Source organism: Terrapene carolina, unplaced genomic scaffold (genome assembly GCF_002925995.2).
Source record: "Terrapene carolina triunguis isolate 2854851 unplaced genomic scaffold, T_m_triunguis-2.0 Scaffold33891, whole genome shotgun sequence".
Classification (NCBI taxonomy): domain Eukaryota; kingdom Metazoa; phylum Chordata; order Testudines; family Emydidae; genus Terrapene; species Terrapene triunguis.
Window position 1 is genome coordinate 11,210,744 of NW_020698242.1, and position 17,468 is coordinate 11,228,211.

Genomic DNA, 17,468 nt, shown 5'->3' on the forward strand with positions numbered 1-17,468 from the left:
CCCTTGAGAACAATGGGGAATTCCCATTCCCGACTCCCCTCCCTTGAGAACAATGAGGAATTCCTGCCTCCTCCTTGCCCTCCTTTGAGAACATTGGGGAATTCCCACCCTTGACTGTCCTGGAGAACACTGGGGAATTCCCATCCCCCACTCCTCCACTGAGCGCAATGGGAGCTGCTGGATTCTGGGTTCTTCTGAAAATCTTGCCCCTTGTTTTAAGCTCTCTCTAGAAAAGGATGTTCAAGAAGCACCCTGCTGGGGGAGGGGGCTTTAGAGTTTAGTCAGGAAGAACAAAGGGGTTAGGGTAAAAGCTCACTCCACACCCCCAGCCTGGCCTCTGTCCCTGAAGTGGAGGGATCCAATTTCTATGCTGTAGATGCACCCATGGTAAGTTCAGTTCGGTGAGGGAGATGCCCAGGCTGACTCTTCGCAGGAGCTGCACCCTTTGGAGGCCAGCAAGGGGAGATTCAACTAAATTAAAAAGTAGCAAATGCAAAACCGATCAAAGGAAATACTTTTTCACTTAACACATTACTAGTCTGTGGAACTAACCGCCACAGCAAATTGTCAAGGCCAAGACCTTAGCCTGATTCAAAAAGGGGCTGGATATTTATACAGACGACAAGAATATCCAGAGTCACAATAAATAATAAACAAACATTCTGGGAGGAATAGTAAAGCTCCTGCTTCAGGGCTTAAGCCAATGTCTAACTATGAGAGACTAGGATGAGACCTACCTGCTACTGCAGGGGTCTTACACCTTCTTCGAAGCATCTGGTGCTGGCGCATCTCAGCAACAGGATCCTGGATTAGATGGGCCTTCGGTCTCATCCAGTCTGACAATTCCTAACAGCAGTCTGAAGGGACTCCTATGTGAGATGCGACAAAGAGTCCTGTGGCACCTTATAGACTAACAGACGTATTGGAGCATAAGCTTTCGTGGGTGAATACTCACTTCGTCAGACGCATGTGGTGGAAATTTCCAGAGGCAGGTATAAATATGCAGGCAAGAATCAGTCTAGAGATAACGAGGTTAGTTGTACATAACGAGGTGAGATGTACATCCTCACTCTCACTGCATACGGGGCCAACCCGGAGCTCCCCACTCAGTTTTAACTCAAGCAAATTCTCACTGAATTCTCATGAGGCAGAGTAAGAAGGAAGGACATCAAAGAGAAGTTAATGCCTTGGACTAGGACTCAGGAGGCCTGGGTCCAATTCCTGTTTCTGGCACAGCCTTCTTGTGTGGTCACTTAAATCTGTGGGTGCCTCAGTTCCCCATATGTCAAACAGGAGTGATAATTTGAGCTGGCAACTTTCAGTGAAAACTCTTAAACCAAATTATTTCAGGGAACATGGAATTGTAGTTCACTTCTCTTGTCCCCGTTCCCTTCTGAGGGCTGGGATCCCCAGCTTGACTATATCTCCCATAATGCATCATGGTTCCCCCCTCTTCACTGGCATAAGCTGTGCATCACAGAGTCCCTGCTCATGGTGCATTATGGGAGATGTAGTCCAACTGGGGATCCCAGCCCGTACAGGAGAACGGGGGAAAGAGGAGCAAACTGCAACCCCTAGGAGCAAACTGCAACCCCTATAAGGCACTAGAGCTCCCATTTTCAGCTGAAATACTTCAGTTTTCAGACAACATTTTTCAACAAAAAAACAATTTTCTGTGGAAAGTGGACACTTTTCACAAAAGGTGTCATTGAATCGAAAACCCAGGTTTCCACTGAAAACCGATTTCAACAGAAAATTTTCAACCAGCCCTTGTAATGATCCTTCCTTTGTCTTGTCTATTTAGATTGCAAGTTCTTTGAGGTAGGGACTGTCTCTGACTTTGTGGCCGTACAGCACCTAGCACAATCGAGCCCTAGTTGCAGTTGAGGCCTCTATGTGCTATTGCAATAATAATAATAAGCTCTAAGCAACAACATCAAGATTTGGATCTGGGTACGTTGTGGATCCAGGTCTGTGCTAAAAAGGGAACCATGGGCTCACAGATTAGATTGTTTGCTTTGCATTGATCTAGAGACCACTTGATTCTTCCACCAAGTCTAAGCTATGACATCAGAGTGCCTTCCTTTTGTTCGGGTGAACTCACACTGCACTTTTTTTGTTTTTTTAAACTTTTTATGAGGACAAGGTTACAATAAAATGTTACCATACTACATCACTTATCCAGGCTCAGGTTAATATTCCCAAGAACCTGGCTAAAGATTCTGCTCTGGAAGTGACCTCTGCTTGGAGACATCTTTCAGGGAGACAACTTGGATCTGGGGGGTGGCTTGAGTCTGGTTCCATACTGCTTCAGAAACAGCAAACAGACTGCCGCTATTTCCTGACCATAACTTCTTTCCCGACTTGCCTTCTTGAGCCAGAGTCTCTCTCGTGTGCTTGAGGAGGAACAAGATGACATAAAGCAAATTATCCAGCAGGATCAGGCAGAGATTAAAGCAGGCATTTCATAGCGTTTATTTTTAAACCAAGGCAAGAAAATTGAGTTCTTCCTTTTTGAGATTCATTTCTCATCTAGCCATAGCAATTGCAATTAGGTGTATTTGAGGGGTGTCGGGCAATTAATACATATATCAAATCTTTCATGTAATTTAGCATGGCTTTACCTGGGAACAAATATGCTTTTGGTGTGTTAAACGAGCATTAAGAACCTTTGGTTTTCACTACCTCCTTGGACTCATAGGTGTTTGTTAAGGGATTAATAAAATGCTGCTTTCATAGCCAAGTAATCAGCCTGACATGTGAAATTTATCTTGCTGTCCCAACACCCTGGACTAGGTCCTGTTGGAAAATGCACTCACCAGCATAGCCCAAGCATGGCAAAGTCACATTTTCCCTCTTGCTGTCCTGTGTGATGGTGTTGGTTTCTCTGAGAAGCCCACTGTGAGAACAAGCAGAGTGCAAATAGGTCTGTAAACAATGGAGGCAGCAAAGTTAAATTGGTAGAGCAGGAGATGGGGAGGCAGGACACCTGGGTTCTAGTCTTAGTTCTGCCACTGACTCACAGCATGACCTTGGCCAAGCCACTTAATCTCTGTGTCTCAGTTTCCCCTACTGCAGAACTGGTATAATAAAAACTGGGCACTTCAGAGGAGTTATGAGGCTGAGTTAACTAATTTGTGAGGGGCTTTGAGATCCTTAGATGTAAGTACAAAGTATTATTTTTAATATAACTGGCCAGAGTACTGGTTCAGCCAAACAGCTTAAATCAAAGACACCACATCCTTCCACCAGCAAAATAGTAGGGCTTGAAAATTTGGAATGGGGAGAGAATCTGAATGCTGATAGGCTGATATGGGTGTGTGTAGGATGCACACTTTGCAGGGTACGCTGTGTGGGGTGGCATAGGGGTGCATTCTGCTTACTTCCTCATAAACTAGATTCAGCGATAACGGAGACTCAGAGGGATTCTCATGGACCGTGAACAGGCATTTCATCCTAGTGAGTCTCATGTCTCCTAGGCACTCAGGGCCCCATGGTGCGTTGCTTTGAAAGCACAGGATGCTAGTCATGAATTACTGCCCTGCCTATAAGTCTGTAATAACATCCAGCCCTTCAAAAAAATGGGGCCAGTTCCGGGGGCCCAGTTCTCAATAAGAGTCTTGCCTAAGTCAGGAGCTCATCATTTGGCTCCAGGAGCCTGCAACTTTAGATTATCTTCAGAGTAAAGTTCAGCTCTGAATCCTGACCCTAATGCTCTCAAAGTGCAGGGATGTTTGGATCTATCATAGAGACAGGGGAAAACTGTTAAGTTCAGATCCGGCTCTGAACTTTCCCGAAGTTCCTTGCTGTTTTGATCTGGGGTTTTGATTCAAGCTCATCTCTAATCCTGCCAGTTCCAGACAAAAAATGACCTATGCATTGTCAAACCAATTCAGATGGATAGCCCACTAGTCTAGTGGATTTCAGTCCCACTGCTGGATGTGCAGTAGCAAGGAAGAGAAAGGGGTGTTCATGTACATACTGTGGATGAGATGCTCAGAGACACGGGCAGAGAATGGCCAGTGCACAGGACTAGGATCGGGGACCCAGCCACAGCTTTGCCCTGGGGGCCTCTCTGTGCCATTTATGAAACGGGGAAGAGGGGTAGTACTTCCCTTCCCCACAGGGGACCGTGAGGCTTAATTCATTTGTGTAGGTCAGGTGCCTTAAGGGCCTCAAAGGGAAGATAACAAGGACAAAGCATTGGCGTTGTTAGAGTGCCAGTCTGCCCATCACCGGTGAGTTGGCCAGGCCGAAGAAGGTATTTTGACATGCCTAGCAGATCACCCCGGTGCCCCAGCCAGCACTCCCTCGCCCCACTGACATGAGCCACTGCAGAACATGGGTGGTGCCTGTTGGGCCTGTCTGCACACTCCCTGCCCGGCCGGGCTCCAGCTCGTTGTAATGTGCAGCACTTCGGATGCTGCGAGTAGTGTCAGGCACGGTCTGAAACCAGCCGAGTCTATTCTGTCAGTCTAGGAGCAGGGAAAAGGTTGTTGTCATGGACCTGACCTCTGGTGTCCGATACTGTCAGTCCTGTTCTTTACCCTGAAAGGCCCTGTGATGCTCTCACAGAATAGCAGTAACCCTGTCTCTCTCTCTCCTCATTTAAAAGGGCTCGAGTGCCAGAGGCCAAAGCGTCAGAACTCAAGCGACGACATTGAGGTCCTCTCCACAGGAACCCCGCTCCAGCAAGAAAGCCCAGAGCTGTACAGGAAAGGCACCACCCCTTCTGACCTCACTCCTGACGACAGCCCCCTGCAAAGCTTCCCCGCCAGCCCCTCCTCTACCCCGCCGCTGGGCCCCACCTGCAGGACCAAGAGCGCCCATTTCTCCAGACAGGTCTCGGTGGACGAAGAACGGGGTGGGGAGATCCAGATGTTGCTGGAGGGACGAGGCGGAGACTACTTGAGACCCAACAGCTGGAACGAAGACAAAGCAGGCGGGACACGTAGCGTTAGAAGTGGGACCCTGCGCAGCAGTCATTTGGGGTCTGCCTCCATCCCTGAAGATTACAGAGGCCGGAGTGGAGGGCACAAACATATGGCCTCCAACCACAAGCAAAGAGAGAGGTGGACAGATTCCCCAGCCACAGTTTCTTGGACTTCCCACCACCGGTCCCACAACCACAGCTCAGGGAGTGCCAAGTTGCTTGAGCTGGATGAGGAGAAGTTGAGCAATTACGAGATGGAAATGAAACCCCTCATGAGGATGGATTCTTATATGCAAGAGATTCACACCCAAAAAAGACACTATAGTAAAACAGGCCCCTGCAGGAGCCTGGCTGAGGACCACCGTGGGGAAGACCGGGGCTTTGGGGTTCAGAGACTGAGGTCTAAGTCCCAGAACAAAGAGAATTTCAGGCCAGCTTCCTCTGCTGAGCCCACAGTGCAGAAACTGGAAAATCTGAGGTTCGGGGACAAAGCAGAACCCCGGCTATTAAGGTGGGACTTAACCTTCTCCCCGCCACAGAAATCCTTACCTGTTGCACTAGAAGCCGAAGAGGAAAATGGGGATGAGCTCAAATCCAGTACGGTAAGTAGACAAACTTGTGTCGTTGAACCTGACTCAGGAAGCAGATGCCAAGGCGAACCTGAGCTGGTTCAGAACCGTTGCAGTGTTAGAAAGGTGTGGAAGAAAATTCACGCCATGAGAAAAACTGCCCCCCTCTCCCCCAACCAACCACCTTTAGTACCTTGAATTCCCCCTGCCTCCCATTCGTCACAAGGTATCAAGTACATTGAAAGGTGATTTTTGCAGCTTGTTTTACTGGCAAAATGTCTCTGGGGAAATGGCAAATTTTCTACATTGGGCGGGGGAAGGTATAAGCAGGGAAATGTGATTTGTTCCGAGCTAAAATTTTGTCACAATGAAATCCCAGCAGGACTCAGACTTGATCAAATGCATGAAACATTGCAAACCACCCTCCCTCCACCCAATAAAAACCCAGCACCCTCAGAAACGACAAAATAATTATCAGGTTCCTGCCCACATGAAAATTCACCCAGCAAAAAAAAGAGCAGGTCCACGCAGCTTTTGTTGATACATTTTATCGGTAGGCCTGACAAATCCAACAGTATGAAATAGCCCAGTTGCAACAGCTCGGTATTTGAATCCTTACCTCACGCCATTGCATCCATGTACAGTGATGTCATGTCGCTGCATCACAGTGTATCTCCCAGTGTGATGCAATGTTCTTGTGCCATAGTGTTGTTGCATTGCAAAGCCTGAAATAAATGTGATCCTTTAATTGTGCAATACGACAGTCATGGAAGAGGCCCAAGAAAATTAGGACTGTTCTCTGAATTTCTGGATAAGGGATGAGCTTGATTCTAGTTTAACTCTTGGGAGTGAGCTGCATAGCACTGAACGCCCACAAATCCTATGGAAGTCACTAGGAGCGTGTAGGTGCTTTGTCTGGCCCTAAATATCTGCAGGGAGCTGGGCCTAAACAACTGATCTGTTAGCACCAATGCACAGGGCTCTGTCACAAGAGCTAAAGGTGAAATCCAGCCCTTGTTGTGGGCTAGGCCCTAGCAGGTGATGTTACTTATGCACACAAACCCAGTACATCATATACGCCCCCAGAGTTAGACAAGCTTCTGCGGTTCACAGGAGTTGAACCCAACCTACGTGCTGGAGACATAGTTACTATGTAGATCACACACACAGGGAACTGGCGCTCAAACCCTGGCTTCAGATCTAAACAAACATTAATGCAAGACAGTTATTACTGACTAACTAGCAGGTACAGCCTACATGTAAAGATGCACAGACAAGCCATTAGAATTCACATCATATTTCTAAGTGCTATAACTGGGAAGCAGCATGTTCAGTTTTCTCACATTCATAACCAAGGGTGGAACAGATGGTGAAGGTTTGAGTTGAAGTTAATGAAATACAGAGTGATAGATGATATGTGGATTTAAATAACCCATGTTGCTGGCGACTCTTTGTTCTAGAAAGAGTTTTGCTGCATTAACAGGGTTTGAGTCCAGTGGCATGGACAGGAAGGGAGTCATCAGAAAGAGCTTGTTGAGTGAGAATATCTAGAACACAAAGCATCACCCATCCACAGCATAACAACAATACAATGTCGCATACATATAGCATGTTGCACCTTCAAGGATCTCCAAACATTTCACCAACATTAGGGAGTTTAGCCTCACTTTACCCAAAGGTAGCTGTGTGTGATTAGCTCCATTTTACAGATGGGAAAACTGAGGCACAGAGCAGTTAAGCCCCTTGTCCAAGATCACACAGTGAAGCAGTATCAGAACCAGGAAAAGGACATAGCACCTTCTAGCTCTGTGCCGTCAGAGCCACCGAGTTCATGAGTGGGAACCCCAAACCTGTGCAAAGCATTGCCGCTCTGGATTTCCCAGACAGGCTTTAAGTTTTTCAAAGCAAGTTTAAGTCCATCCAGCCTCCCCAGAGCACAACTTAAACTGCCAGTTTTAGACACGCCTTCCTATTTCCAGCAGGCTGCCTCCAGCACGCGGGCAGCCCTGATGCACGGCCTCCTGGCGGAAAGGTTTTGCAAAACGCAAACCACAGCTCCTGCAAAAGTCTGTGCGCTCCCACGCACTGGCCAGCTTGCATGGCGGCCCTGCTTTCCTGCCATCCCCAGCTTTGCCATTTGGGAAGCTGTTTGCTGAAAAGGACATTTCTCATCTCAAAGACAGCTGGGCCACTTCCGAAAGTGGAAGAAAGGGACGCTATTAGCTGGGCAGGTCTATTTTTGACCTGCCTGGAACATCCTTGAGCATCACCGTTGCAGGACAGGCGGTTTTAAAAAGAATCGACCATGAACCAGCTCCACACAAGCCACGAATGAAACCAGAATACCAGCTCCTAGTTGCAGTAGCCTCTCTCCTCTGGATGATGAGTCCAAATCCAGCCCAGCTCAGGAATGACCATCCGATATCTATTGGGTGCCCTATGTGACGAGAACAGGGTGGGTTCAGGTCAGTTCCCAGTGAAGCCATTATCACAGCTGGCACTAATCCCACCCCTTGTTATTAGCGTTATAGGAGCGCCCAAGGGGTTGAAGTGCTGTGGAGGCTGTGCCTTCCCTCTAGATGTGATCCTTCCGGGCCAGGGCTGAACAACAGTGTGTGTGGGGACGGGAGAGACCGGGGTTGGGAAGCATGTGCTGCTTTGGCATGTGCTTTCTGTGGGTAGTCAGGGGATTTCAGTCTTCAGGGCTCTCAAGCCAGTACTCAACTCATATGAAAAATTTAAAATAAAGTTTAAAAAAACCTTGATGTTTCTGTGTGTGTGTGGACCTGCACACCCAGAACAAACTCACATCAACATGCAGCGGATTGCCACCATTTGGGCAGAGGAATATGGACATGGAAAAACTTTTTCACTAGGAGGGTGCTGAAGCACTGGAATGAGTTACCTAGGGAGGTGGTGGAATCTCCTTCCTTAGAGGTTTTTAAGGTCAGGCTTGACAAAGCCCTGGCTGGGATGATTTAGTTGGGGATTGGTCCTACTTTGAGCAGGGGGTTGGACGAGATGACCTCCTGAGGTCCCTTCCAACCCTGATATTCTATGATTCTATGGATGGGCGAGTACTGGCACCTGTATTGTCAGGTTGGGGGGACCGTATGATGTAGAAATCTGTCCTGCATTTGGATGGTCCATAGCTTTCTGTATCCTCTGGACCAGTCTTTGAAAACTAACCTTTGGGGAGGTATGGAGGAAGAGAGAGTCTTTAAAATGCCAGCAGCCCTTTTACTCGTCAACACAAAATTCATCATGTTTTTAGGAAGGGGAGAATAAATACATGACTTGAGTTGCAAAGGGGGTGAACATCTGCATCTCCCAGGCAAGCTGATGAGTGTTGTGGGACCTCAGTCAGGCCAGAATTCAGACATGAACTGATACCAAAAAGTTTCATTTGACTATTGTAATTTAGCAGGAGTGATCACATTTATTTAACAGGAGTACTTGTGGCACCTTAGAGACTAACAAATTTACTGTCTCTAAGGTGCCACAAAATTTGTTAGTCTCTAAGGTGCCACAAGTACTCCTGTTATTTTTGCGGATACAGACTAACACGGCTGCTACTCTGAAACCTGTCACATTTATTTAGATGAAATGCTTACAAGGACAAATTCTGGTCTCACTGAAGTCAATGACAAACAGCCTGTTGATTTCAGCAGGACCAATACTTGGTCCTTTGACGTTCTCCTTTCACAGGCGTTCATTAGTAAAGCCCTGTCCACTTTTGGGTACAACCCATGCTACCAAAAATCTGTGTTCACCTCTAACACATTTGCCCTCACCCCTAGACATTGTCAGATGCCGGTTTGGTTTTCTCAGTTATTTGCTAAAATCTTGTCTTATTTCAAACTACTCAAGAACAACTAGTGTGGTCCTCAATGGAGCCAGATGCTCAGTGAAGGTTATGGGAGTTTTGTTTGATTAAAGACCGCAGAAATGTCACTGTTCAACTTCAACTACCGGCAAGGCATTATAAACAGAAAGAGGAAGAAATTCCAGTGGCAGCCAGGTTTTGTTTTTTTAAGAGGCACATTCTCTATTGAGATATCCTAAGCATGTTTCACTGTCATCAGGGAAAGTGAAAGGGAGCCAGCCACCCTATAATTAGAGCCTCTCTGCTGAGGTATCACAGTGGAAGTGATGGGGGTGTCAGTGAAGGCTGCTTGGCCAGGTATTGAGCCAGGGGGAGGATACCTGAGAGGAGAAGGTGATATGAGTCAATGCGTAAAGGGGGAAGGCAGCGGGGCGGATGGAATCCAGCAGCTGTCCCCAGAAATAGAACCTCCCAGCCTACGTAGGTGACAAACGTTCCTTTCTCGGCTTTTTCAGGGGCTTTCAAAGTATTTTAAAGGGATTGCACCTCGGGATGGACAATTTGCATTTGAAAACTTAGTCACCTTGAGTCCCAAAGAATACGAAACAAGTGATAAAAATAGCAACCGGTTGCTGCCTCCGTAATGAACTAACACCCACTCCCTGCGCCAACAGAGACTCTTTCCACTCGATGTTTAGGAAGACAGGCCACTGAGAGTGAATCGCTCCTCGCTGCTCCTGGTAAAGGGCTCTTCCCACCCCCTACCCTCTGCTGTCATTTGGCAGGTTGGGCTGGTCAACGAGAACATTGTTTGGACTCTGAATGGCTGTTCACTTCACCCACATTTGTATCTCTGCCTGGGCCTAATCCAATGCCCTATGAAATCTATGGAAAGACTTCCACGGTCTTCCAGGCCATTGGCTTAGTCCCCTTATCTGCTATACACTGGTGTGAATGGGGCTTATTTGCATAGCTGGGCAATGGGGTTCCTGGGGTCTTTCCACATTCAGGCCTTGATCTTACCCCTTCCCAGGCCTCGTGTCTCATCACAGCCTTTTTCCACAGCCCTCTCTCCAGGCTACTTCCACAGCACCACACTTCATTTCTGAGCTCTCCCTGGTCTCCCTCACTAGAGACACTCACAACAGGGCCAATGTCTCCCTAACTACTCTCCTTACTGACCATATATCTAGTCCTGTAGTCACTTGACCCCTGTCATCTGTTCCTGAGACTGTGCCACCTATCAGTCCCTTTAGATGACATCCCCCAGAATGCCCCGGTTTAGGGCTGAGCCAGGACTGGACCATGCTTGCCTATCACCTCCCTTTAAAGCCAGTGGATACTATGTCACAGTGACTATACACAACAAACTATAAAATTATAAAAATCACAGAAACATAGGGCTGGGAGGGACCTCAAGAGGTCATCTAGTCCATCCCCATATGCGTAGGCAGGATTAAGAGTATTTAGACATCCCTGACGCATCTGCCTAACTTGTTCTTAAAAAGCTCCATTGATGGGGAGTCCACACTTAACTTGTTTCATTGTTTAACTGTCCTTAGAGTTAGAAAGTTTTTCTTAATACCGAATCTAAGTCTTCTTTGATGCAAACTAAGCTCATTACTTCTTGTTCTCTCATCAGTGGGCATGGAGAACTCTCCATAAAACTATCCATAAACTGCCTCTCCATAAAGTGCTGTCAACGCACAGAGCAAACACATGGGGGGGGCGGAGGGGAGGAAATACTATTTTTCCCTCTAATCTCTTTCATGTACAGCCATCTCAGGGATTACTTGTAACAACTCTAGGTAAATAGTTTTCAGACAGAAGTGTGATGTTCAATTTGACGTTGTCCTTTTAAAACCCTTTTGATATCAGGAGGCCTTTGATGTAGCTGAAGGATTTAGCCTCATTTTTATTGTCATTGTCATCGTGTATGTGTTTTAGTCTTTTTGAAGTGAATATTTAGAGATGGGCCTCACCCAACCCCCGAACTATGAACACTCCTCCACCCCCACCATGCAATAATTGGGATCAAGATCTGGATCTCAACTTTGTGGCTAGCTCCCTCTCCTGCTAATCCAACAAACTAAAATCCTGGATCACCCCCAAACTTCGGCAACATTGGCATTTGGATCTAGAACCTGCAACTCACACCCAGCTCTACAGCTCTTCATAACAAGGGCACGTAGGTCACGCTGGCAGGTGCACTGATACATACAACCCTCATAAGTAGGATGGAATTACACTACGTTTGCACACACACAGACACACAAACATCACAGGTACAATTTAGGAACGCAGGTTTGAAAATGTAGCCCCTTAATCTGTTCTTGTTTTATTGTAAAAATCTCCAGGATGACTTTTTTTAAATTAAATTTGTTTATGTAAATAAAACATATTCTCACATATATATAAATGCATATTATGTAAGGCCCTCGTCCTGTGATGTGCTGACTTCACTGGGACTCGGGGGTACTCAGCACCTTGCAGGATGGGTCCCCAAATATAGAATAGCTGTCATGGCTCCAGGGCTTAGTCCCTAAGGGCTGATGAGATGTTTTTCAATGAGTGAGGACTGCAGGATGAGGATCAAATTTCTGTTATCTCTACATTCTGACCTATCAGCTTCTACGACTTACTTACCCGGCCCCCATTACTTCTGGAGAAGCACACCGATTCACCATACCCCAGGCAGCCCTTCCTGTGACCAGGCAAGAGAGATGACGCAGAGACTCCATGAAATACACAAGAGACCTTGCTATGCCAAGCCATTAGTCTGGGAGATGCTCAGACACCCAGGTGATGGGCATCAGTACAAATCCCACAGAACGGCAGACAGCGTTTCTTACTGAGACCATAAACCATAACGGATCCGCTTGCCATCTAACTACGCCCCGCTCGCCGCAGTATTATATGGCTTTTCAGTAATGCCCTATTTTATTGTGCACTGGCGCCAAGTGACTGCTGCTTTTATGTAACTACATTTGGGGCCAGATTCTCTTCTCGGTTATTCGTGTGCTCACTTACCGGAGTCCCTCTTTGCACGGGTGTAAATAAGAATTTACCCCCATGTTTGACTTGGTAACTGCTCTTTAACTATTTAGCCGTGACTCGTTCCTATAGATTGCACGGGGTCCACTGCTCAGCAAAAACGACATCCAGCTGCTGATTTTTCAAGCACATTCCCAGTGCTGAGGCTTTCTGCTGAGCAGCAGCCTTGATAATTGCACTCCAGAGATCCCCGAGGGATTCCTAGGTAACCGCACTACAGTTTCCCTGGCAGAGATAACAAAGGTCGGACTCTGTGATAACACATAACAATGGATTGTTAATATTTTAATGAACAATGCTGCAGTTGGATTGGTGAGGTACACCTCCCTGGCCCCCCATATTCCCAGTCAGACACTTGGGTTGCTGGACAACAGTTAGAAACAAACAGGATAATGAGACAGAAATGATGGTGCTTAGATACTGCCGTGATGACATTATTAATACATGGATACTAGAGACAGCTTGGAAGCTCCATTCAAAACATAAAGCTTACCAAAATATTTATGATTAATTGTGATTTCATAGCAGGGGGCCATTTTATTTCTCACCGGCCCCCCTCTTGATCCACAGTCCCAGTGCCTGGGAAGTCATGCGTTTAAAACCAAGACCCTGATTGTCACTAAGGCCCATTTACATCTCTCTGGCAGTAATAGAATTTACCCCTCCTTCCAGGCCCCTTTACACTGCCAGGGAGAAGTAAAGAGGTCTTCGTATAAATGAGAATCAGGCCCCCGAGCTGTTCAGCTGCCTCACCTTCTTGCTGAAATTTACCATCCCCAGCGTGGAAAGGCGAGTGAGTGAAAGGAGGCTCAATATAATAATTCCCTTCTGAGGATGTGGTCAGCCAGCTATTCACCCTGCATGTAGTTACACTGCTACTTCATGGCAGAGCAGAGTCTGGAAATCTGTGCATTGGTGCTGGGCTGTGGAGTGAAATTTTGAAACTGTGCCCTGACTTTACAAGGGATATGGACTGGAAATTATAAACAACCCCTTGCAGCTCCTGGCGTCACTGCCTAGAACCAGCACATCTCTCTCTACCGTTCTGCGCAGTGGCTCTTTGTAGGTGCTGTGATAAAGTACTGTGCCCGCAAATGACATGTGAGTCCTAGCTGCAAAACAGCTCAGGCTCTGGAGTCCCATCCCCCCAAAGTCTGCAGGCGTGTCAGTCCCAAGTTTTTATTTGGGCTTCTCTCTCAATCGAATGATCAGTTACCGCAGAGCTAAAGTGCGGCAAGACTTAAATAACATGCCACTGAATGGCTAGAGCTGTGTGTGGCGTCTCAAATCACAAGGCCTCAAGGTAAAAGGGATTTTTGCTTTTGTCTCAATGTGGGTTTCCCTTGTTAAAGGTCCAGCATGGTCGACAGTGCAGTGAAGTCACTTTATCTGCTGGTTCTAAAACGTTGCCGTTCACGGGAGTTTACTAACCTGTTGCCAGCTTGAGGACAGGCCTGAATTTCCTCCAGGGCTCACTCACCTCAGAGTGTTTCATCTTCCTCCAGGGCACCAAAGAGGAATCAGGCAAAGATGGCACATATCCCAGGACAGTCAGCTTCCTGCGATCGCAGGGGATGGGACGGGGATGAGTAGATCTGTTGGAGGTTAAAGCACAAAGCTGTTGAATCAGAAGCCCAGGCATAAGCAGCATTTAAAAGTTTATAATTGGAGCTGAAGCAAAAGCCTGAAAGGTCACAAAGCTTTTTATTAGATTAGCCAGCATATTATCAGAAATCTGGCCCCTCTGCTAAGACATTCCAACGCCTTTACAATGGGTGGCCCATTCCCAGCTGAGAGATCACTACATAGATAGTCCTCTCTGGAGTTAGGTCAGGAGGAGTAGAGAAAGGGCAAATGTGAAAAGCAAAGAGAAGCTGTAGGCTGAAAGGATGTCAGACATCGGCTGCCCCATTTGCAAGGAATCCCCAAAGACAACTGCACATGCAGAGGTGATTTTTAAATCCACAAGCTCACAGACCTCTCACGGGCATGACTTAGGTATCCCAGTGCACATGTTAAGGACCTAATCCTGCAGCCCTTACTCGGGTAAAATTCCAATCAACTTTCCCTTGAACTCCATGATTTCCATGGGAGTTTGGTCCCAGGAAGGACTGCAGGGTTACGTTTTCTCGCATTTAAGAGGGGAAAGCTCTAGTGACCAGAGAATTGAGAAATGCTTAGGCTAGCCACATCCGGTCCTGTTCTACAACTCTGTTCAGCGATGAGAAAGAAGCACACAGAGGGTATCACATGCCATCTGCCTGAGCAGCATTCAGGCTGGCTGGCATGTAGGTTTGCCTCCTGTATGTGGTTGATTTGACCTACTAGACCGAGCACATGAATAGGAAAAGAGGCAGAAACACTGTCACTTGGGACATTTAAATGGAGACTGGACCAAAGGCTAGAGAACGTACACTAGGGAGCCATCCTGCACTGGCTGATGGGTGTCTGAGACCCAGTGGGTCTTTGCATCACTGCGCTGCCCTGCCAGCAAAAACAACCAGATTGATAACCATCAGCAACCTATTATCCTATTGATCCTAGGGGAAAGCACGTGAAACCCAATAATCTTTTGAAATGGAGCTGGTACAGTGAATAACAATCTGCATCGCAGTATTTAGCCTCGCTCCAACTTGGCAGCAAGCAGGGAAGGAATTCGGCACCCAAAAGGCTTGGCTTAGCACAGGCAAAGAGATTTGCACAAACCAGTCCAGAGCAGCTACCTGGCTGCCAGGAGGCTCCCTCAGAAATCCTTCCATTTGGTTGGCTTCCTTTGACCTCGTTGCTACGCAACAGCATATGCCTTTCCAGCAAGCTTCAGCTTCTCAAAGGCAGAGCCCCGTCCTCCCCCCTTGGGCCCCCACCTCCCCAAATGTGAAATGAATCAAGCAGCTCCGGAGGAGAAATGATCTCTGTCTCGCAAGGAGGTTTTTAAATAGATCTGCACTGTGGTATAAAGACTGGCTTCATGAGGGCATCCACCCCTGCCTTGTTACAACCCGAATGAGCCTTGTTACAATGAAGAAGGGAGGGGAGGAGGGAGAAGCAGGGAACTAATTGTTCCATTTCATGAAATAAACAAATCTATATAATTAAAATGACTATGAATGGGGGCCGTTCAGGGCCTCTGGCTCTCCTACTGTGTATCCCATTCCCTGTGCTACCCAACTGCAGCAGCTTAGACAAAGGTGCCGGCTATTCCATCCAGTGCTCGCCACCTCCCATTCATTTTTGCACTCTAGCCTGCCCAGTACTTGGATTCTTCCGAACGAACCATGTTGGTAGAGGCGAGCAGCAGTGCCACACCGCAGTCCCATTCAGAGGCTTAGCATTAAAGGAGGGAGCAGCAGCCTAGCGTGCCAAGCATAGAAGACTGATGTCCAAGCACTGGCCCATCTCTAGGGTGTATTGCACCCTGCACGGGAGCTCACACTTATTAGACAACCGACTCTCTGAAGAGACCACCCCAAAGTGTCCCAAAACATAGTGAGTACGATTCTGCGCCATCTTTTTTAGATCGTCACCTCAGATAGGCACCTGGTTTTAGCTGGTCCCTTAAGGCAGGATTCACCATGTACATGACAGGAGGGAATCCAAGCTCAGGTGCTGTCCTCACTTACTGATCCACCAGGTATAAGCTTCCTCAGTCAACCTCCCGTCATGGTCACAACTTGGCTCCAATTCACTGGATTGCTCCAACGCCCCCCTTTGAGAACTAAATGAGGTGTCTCATACTCTATCTTTAGTCCATCAGCTTTGTCCTCACTGCACAGTAACAAGGATTGGACTGCCGGGGGCTGCATCTGGCCCTTGGGCTGCACATAGCGTGCCCCTAACTGAACAGAATTGGTTTATTTCACGAAGAAGACAACAAGGAGCTCCTCTGAGGTCTCAGAAGCTACCGTTGCACTGAATTGTACACGGACAAAAGCCAGGTGGGGGTAGAGCTCCTATGGTTTAAACAAAGTCCTAGGAGTCAGGACATCTGGGGTCATTTCCTGGCTCTGCCACAAAACCTGCCGTGTGTCTCTGTTTCCTCACGTGTAGAATCCTTACCTGCCTCAAAAAGGGGACAGTGAAGCAAAATTCACTAACAGTTGCAAAGTGCTTTGCAATTCTTGGATGGAAGGTGCTACCTAAGTGCAAAGTACTATTTACTCCTCCCTCAACCTGTTTTGTCTCATGCTTAGAGGTGCCCACAGCTTCAGTGGAAGTTACAGGTGCTCTGCACCTTAGCAAACCATGCCCTGCCGGGTTACGGTATAATTACAGATTCTGACCCTTCCTACCAACAGTTGGCTAACCACCAAATTTCGACATGCTTTGTAACTTCTTTCCTTCTCTTTCTCTGTTCCAGGGCTCGGCTCCCATTCTGGTAGTCATGGTGATCTTACTGAACATTGGCGTCGCCATTTTGTTTATTAACTTTTTCATCTAACTCAAGACTGTCTTGTTTGCAAAAATAAGAGTTACGTGTATGAACGGGGGGGAAAAAACCAAACAAAAACAAATCAAAAAAAGGGAAAGATCATAACTTGAACTGTCCTATGACAACTTCCAAGTCTTTTCACAGAACAACAACAAATGATTGAGTCTCACTCACAGTTTGCCTTTTTTTCCTGGGTAATGTTTTTTGGATTTTAGCCAAAATTCTTCGCTTGTACAACACTATGCTGTGTGGCATGGCAGAATGCTAACAACTCTCTGACCCTCCCAGCCCCAGAAAGGATGAGACAGGATCCCAGCAAAATAAGTGTCAGTTATTTTTTCCCCTCCAAAGTAAATAAACAACAAAAATTGCAAAATGGAGGTAAGAGGGTGGGCAGATGGAACAGGGCACGAAGGGGGGTGAATGAGTCTCTGGTGTAAACACTCAACCTCATTGTTGTGAAGTTAATGGGGGGGAATCCCCTTTCACCCATCCCCCTCTAACACACACACACACACACACACACACACCCCCGCCACAAAAAAAACCCTCATATTTTTCTTCCCCTCTCTGCTACCAGAAAAAAAAGCAGGAGTGAGGAGGAGAAAAGGAGGTGCTCGGGGAGGGGAAGAGACCCCCCCTGAGTACAGAGGATAG

The 17,468-nt window shown here is 47.2% G+C and overlaps 1 protein-coding gene across 1 annotated transcript in view; it reads left to right on the forward strand.

Annotated features, from left to right (window-relative positions):
* LOC112105772 (junctophilin-3) overlaps window positions 1-16,860 on the forward strand; it is a 115,749-nt gene extending 98,889 nt beyond the window's left edge. The window contains exons 4-5 of the mRNA XM_026663673.1: window positions 4,616-5,535; window positions 16,740-16,860. Of these exons, the coding sequence (XP_026519458.1) occupies window positions 4,616-5,535; window positions 16,740-16,820 (1,001 nt within the window). The 3' untranslated portion in view covers window positions 16,821-16,860. The remainder of the gene's footprint in view (window positions 1-4,615; window positions 5,536-16,739) is intronic.
* Window positions 16,861-17,468: the final 608 nt, after the last annotated feature.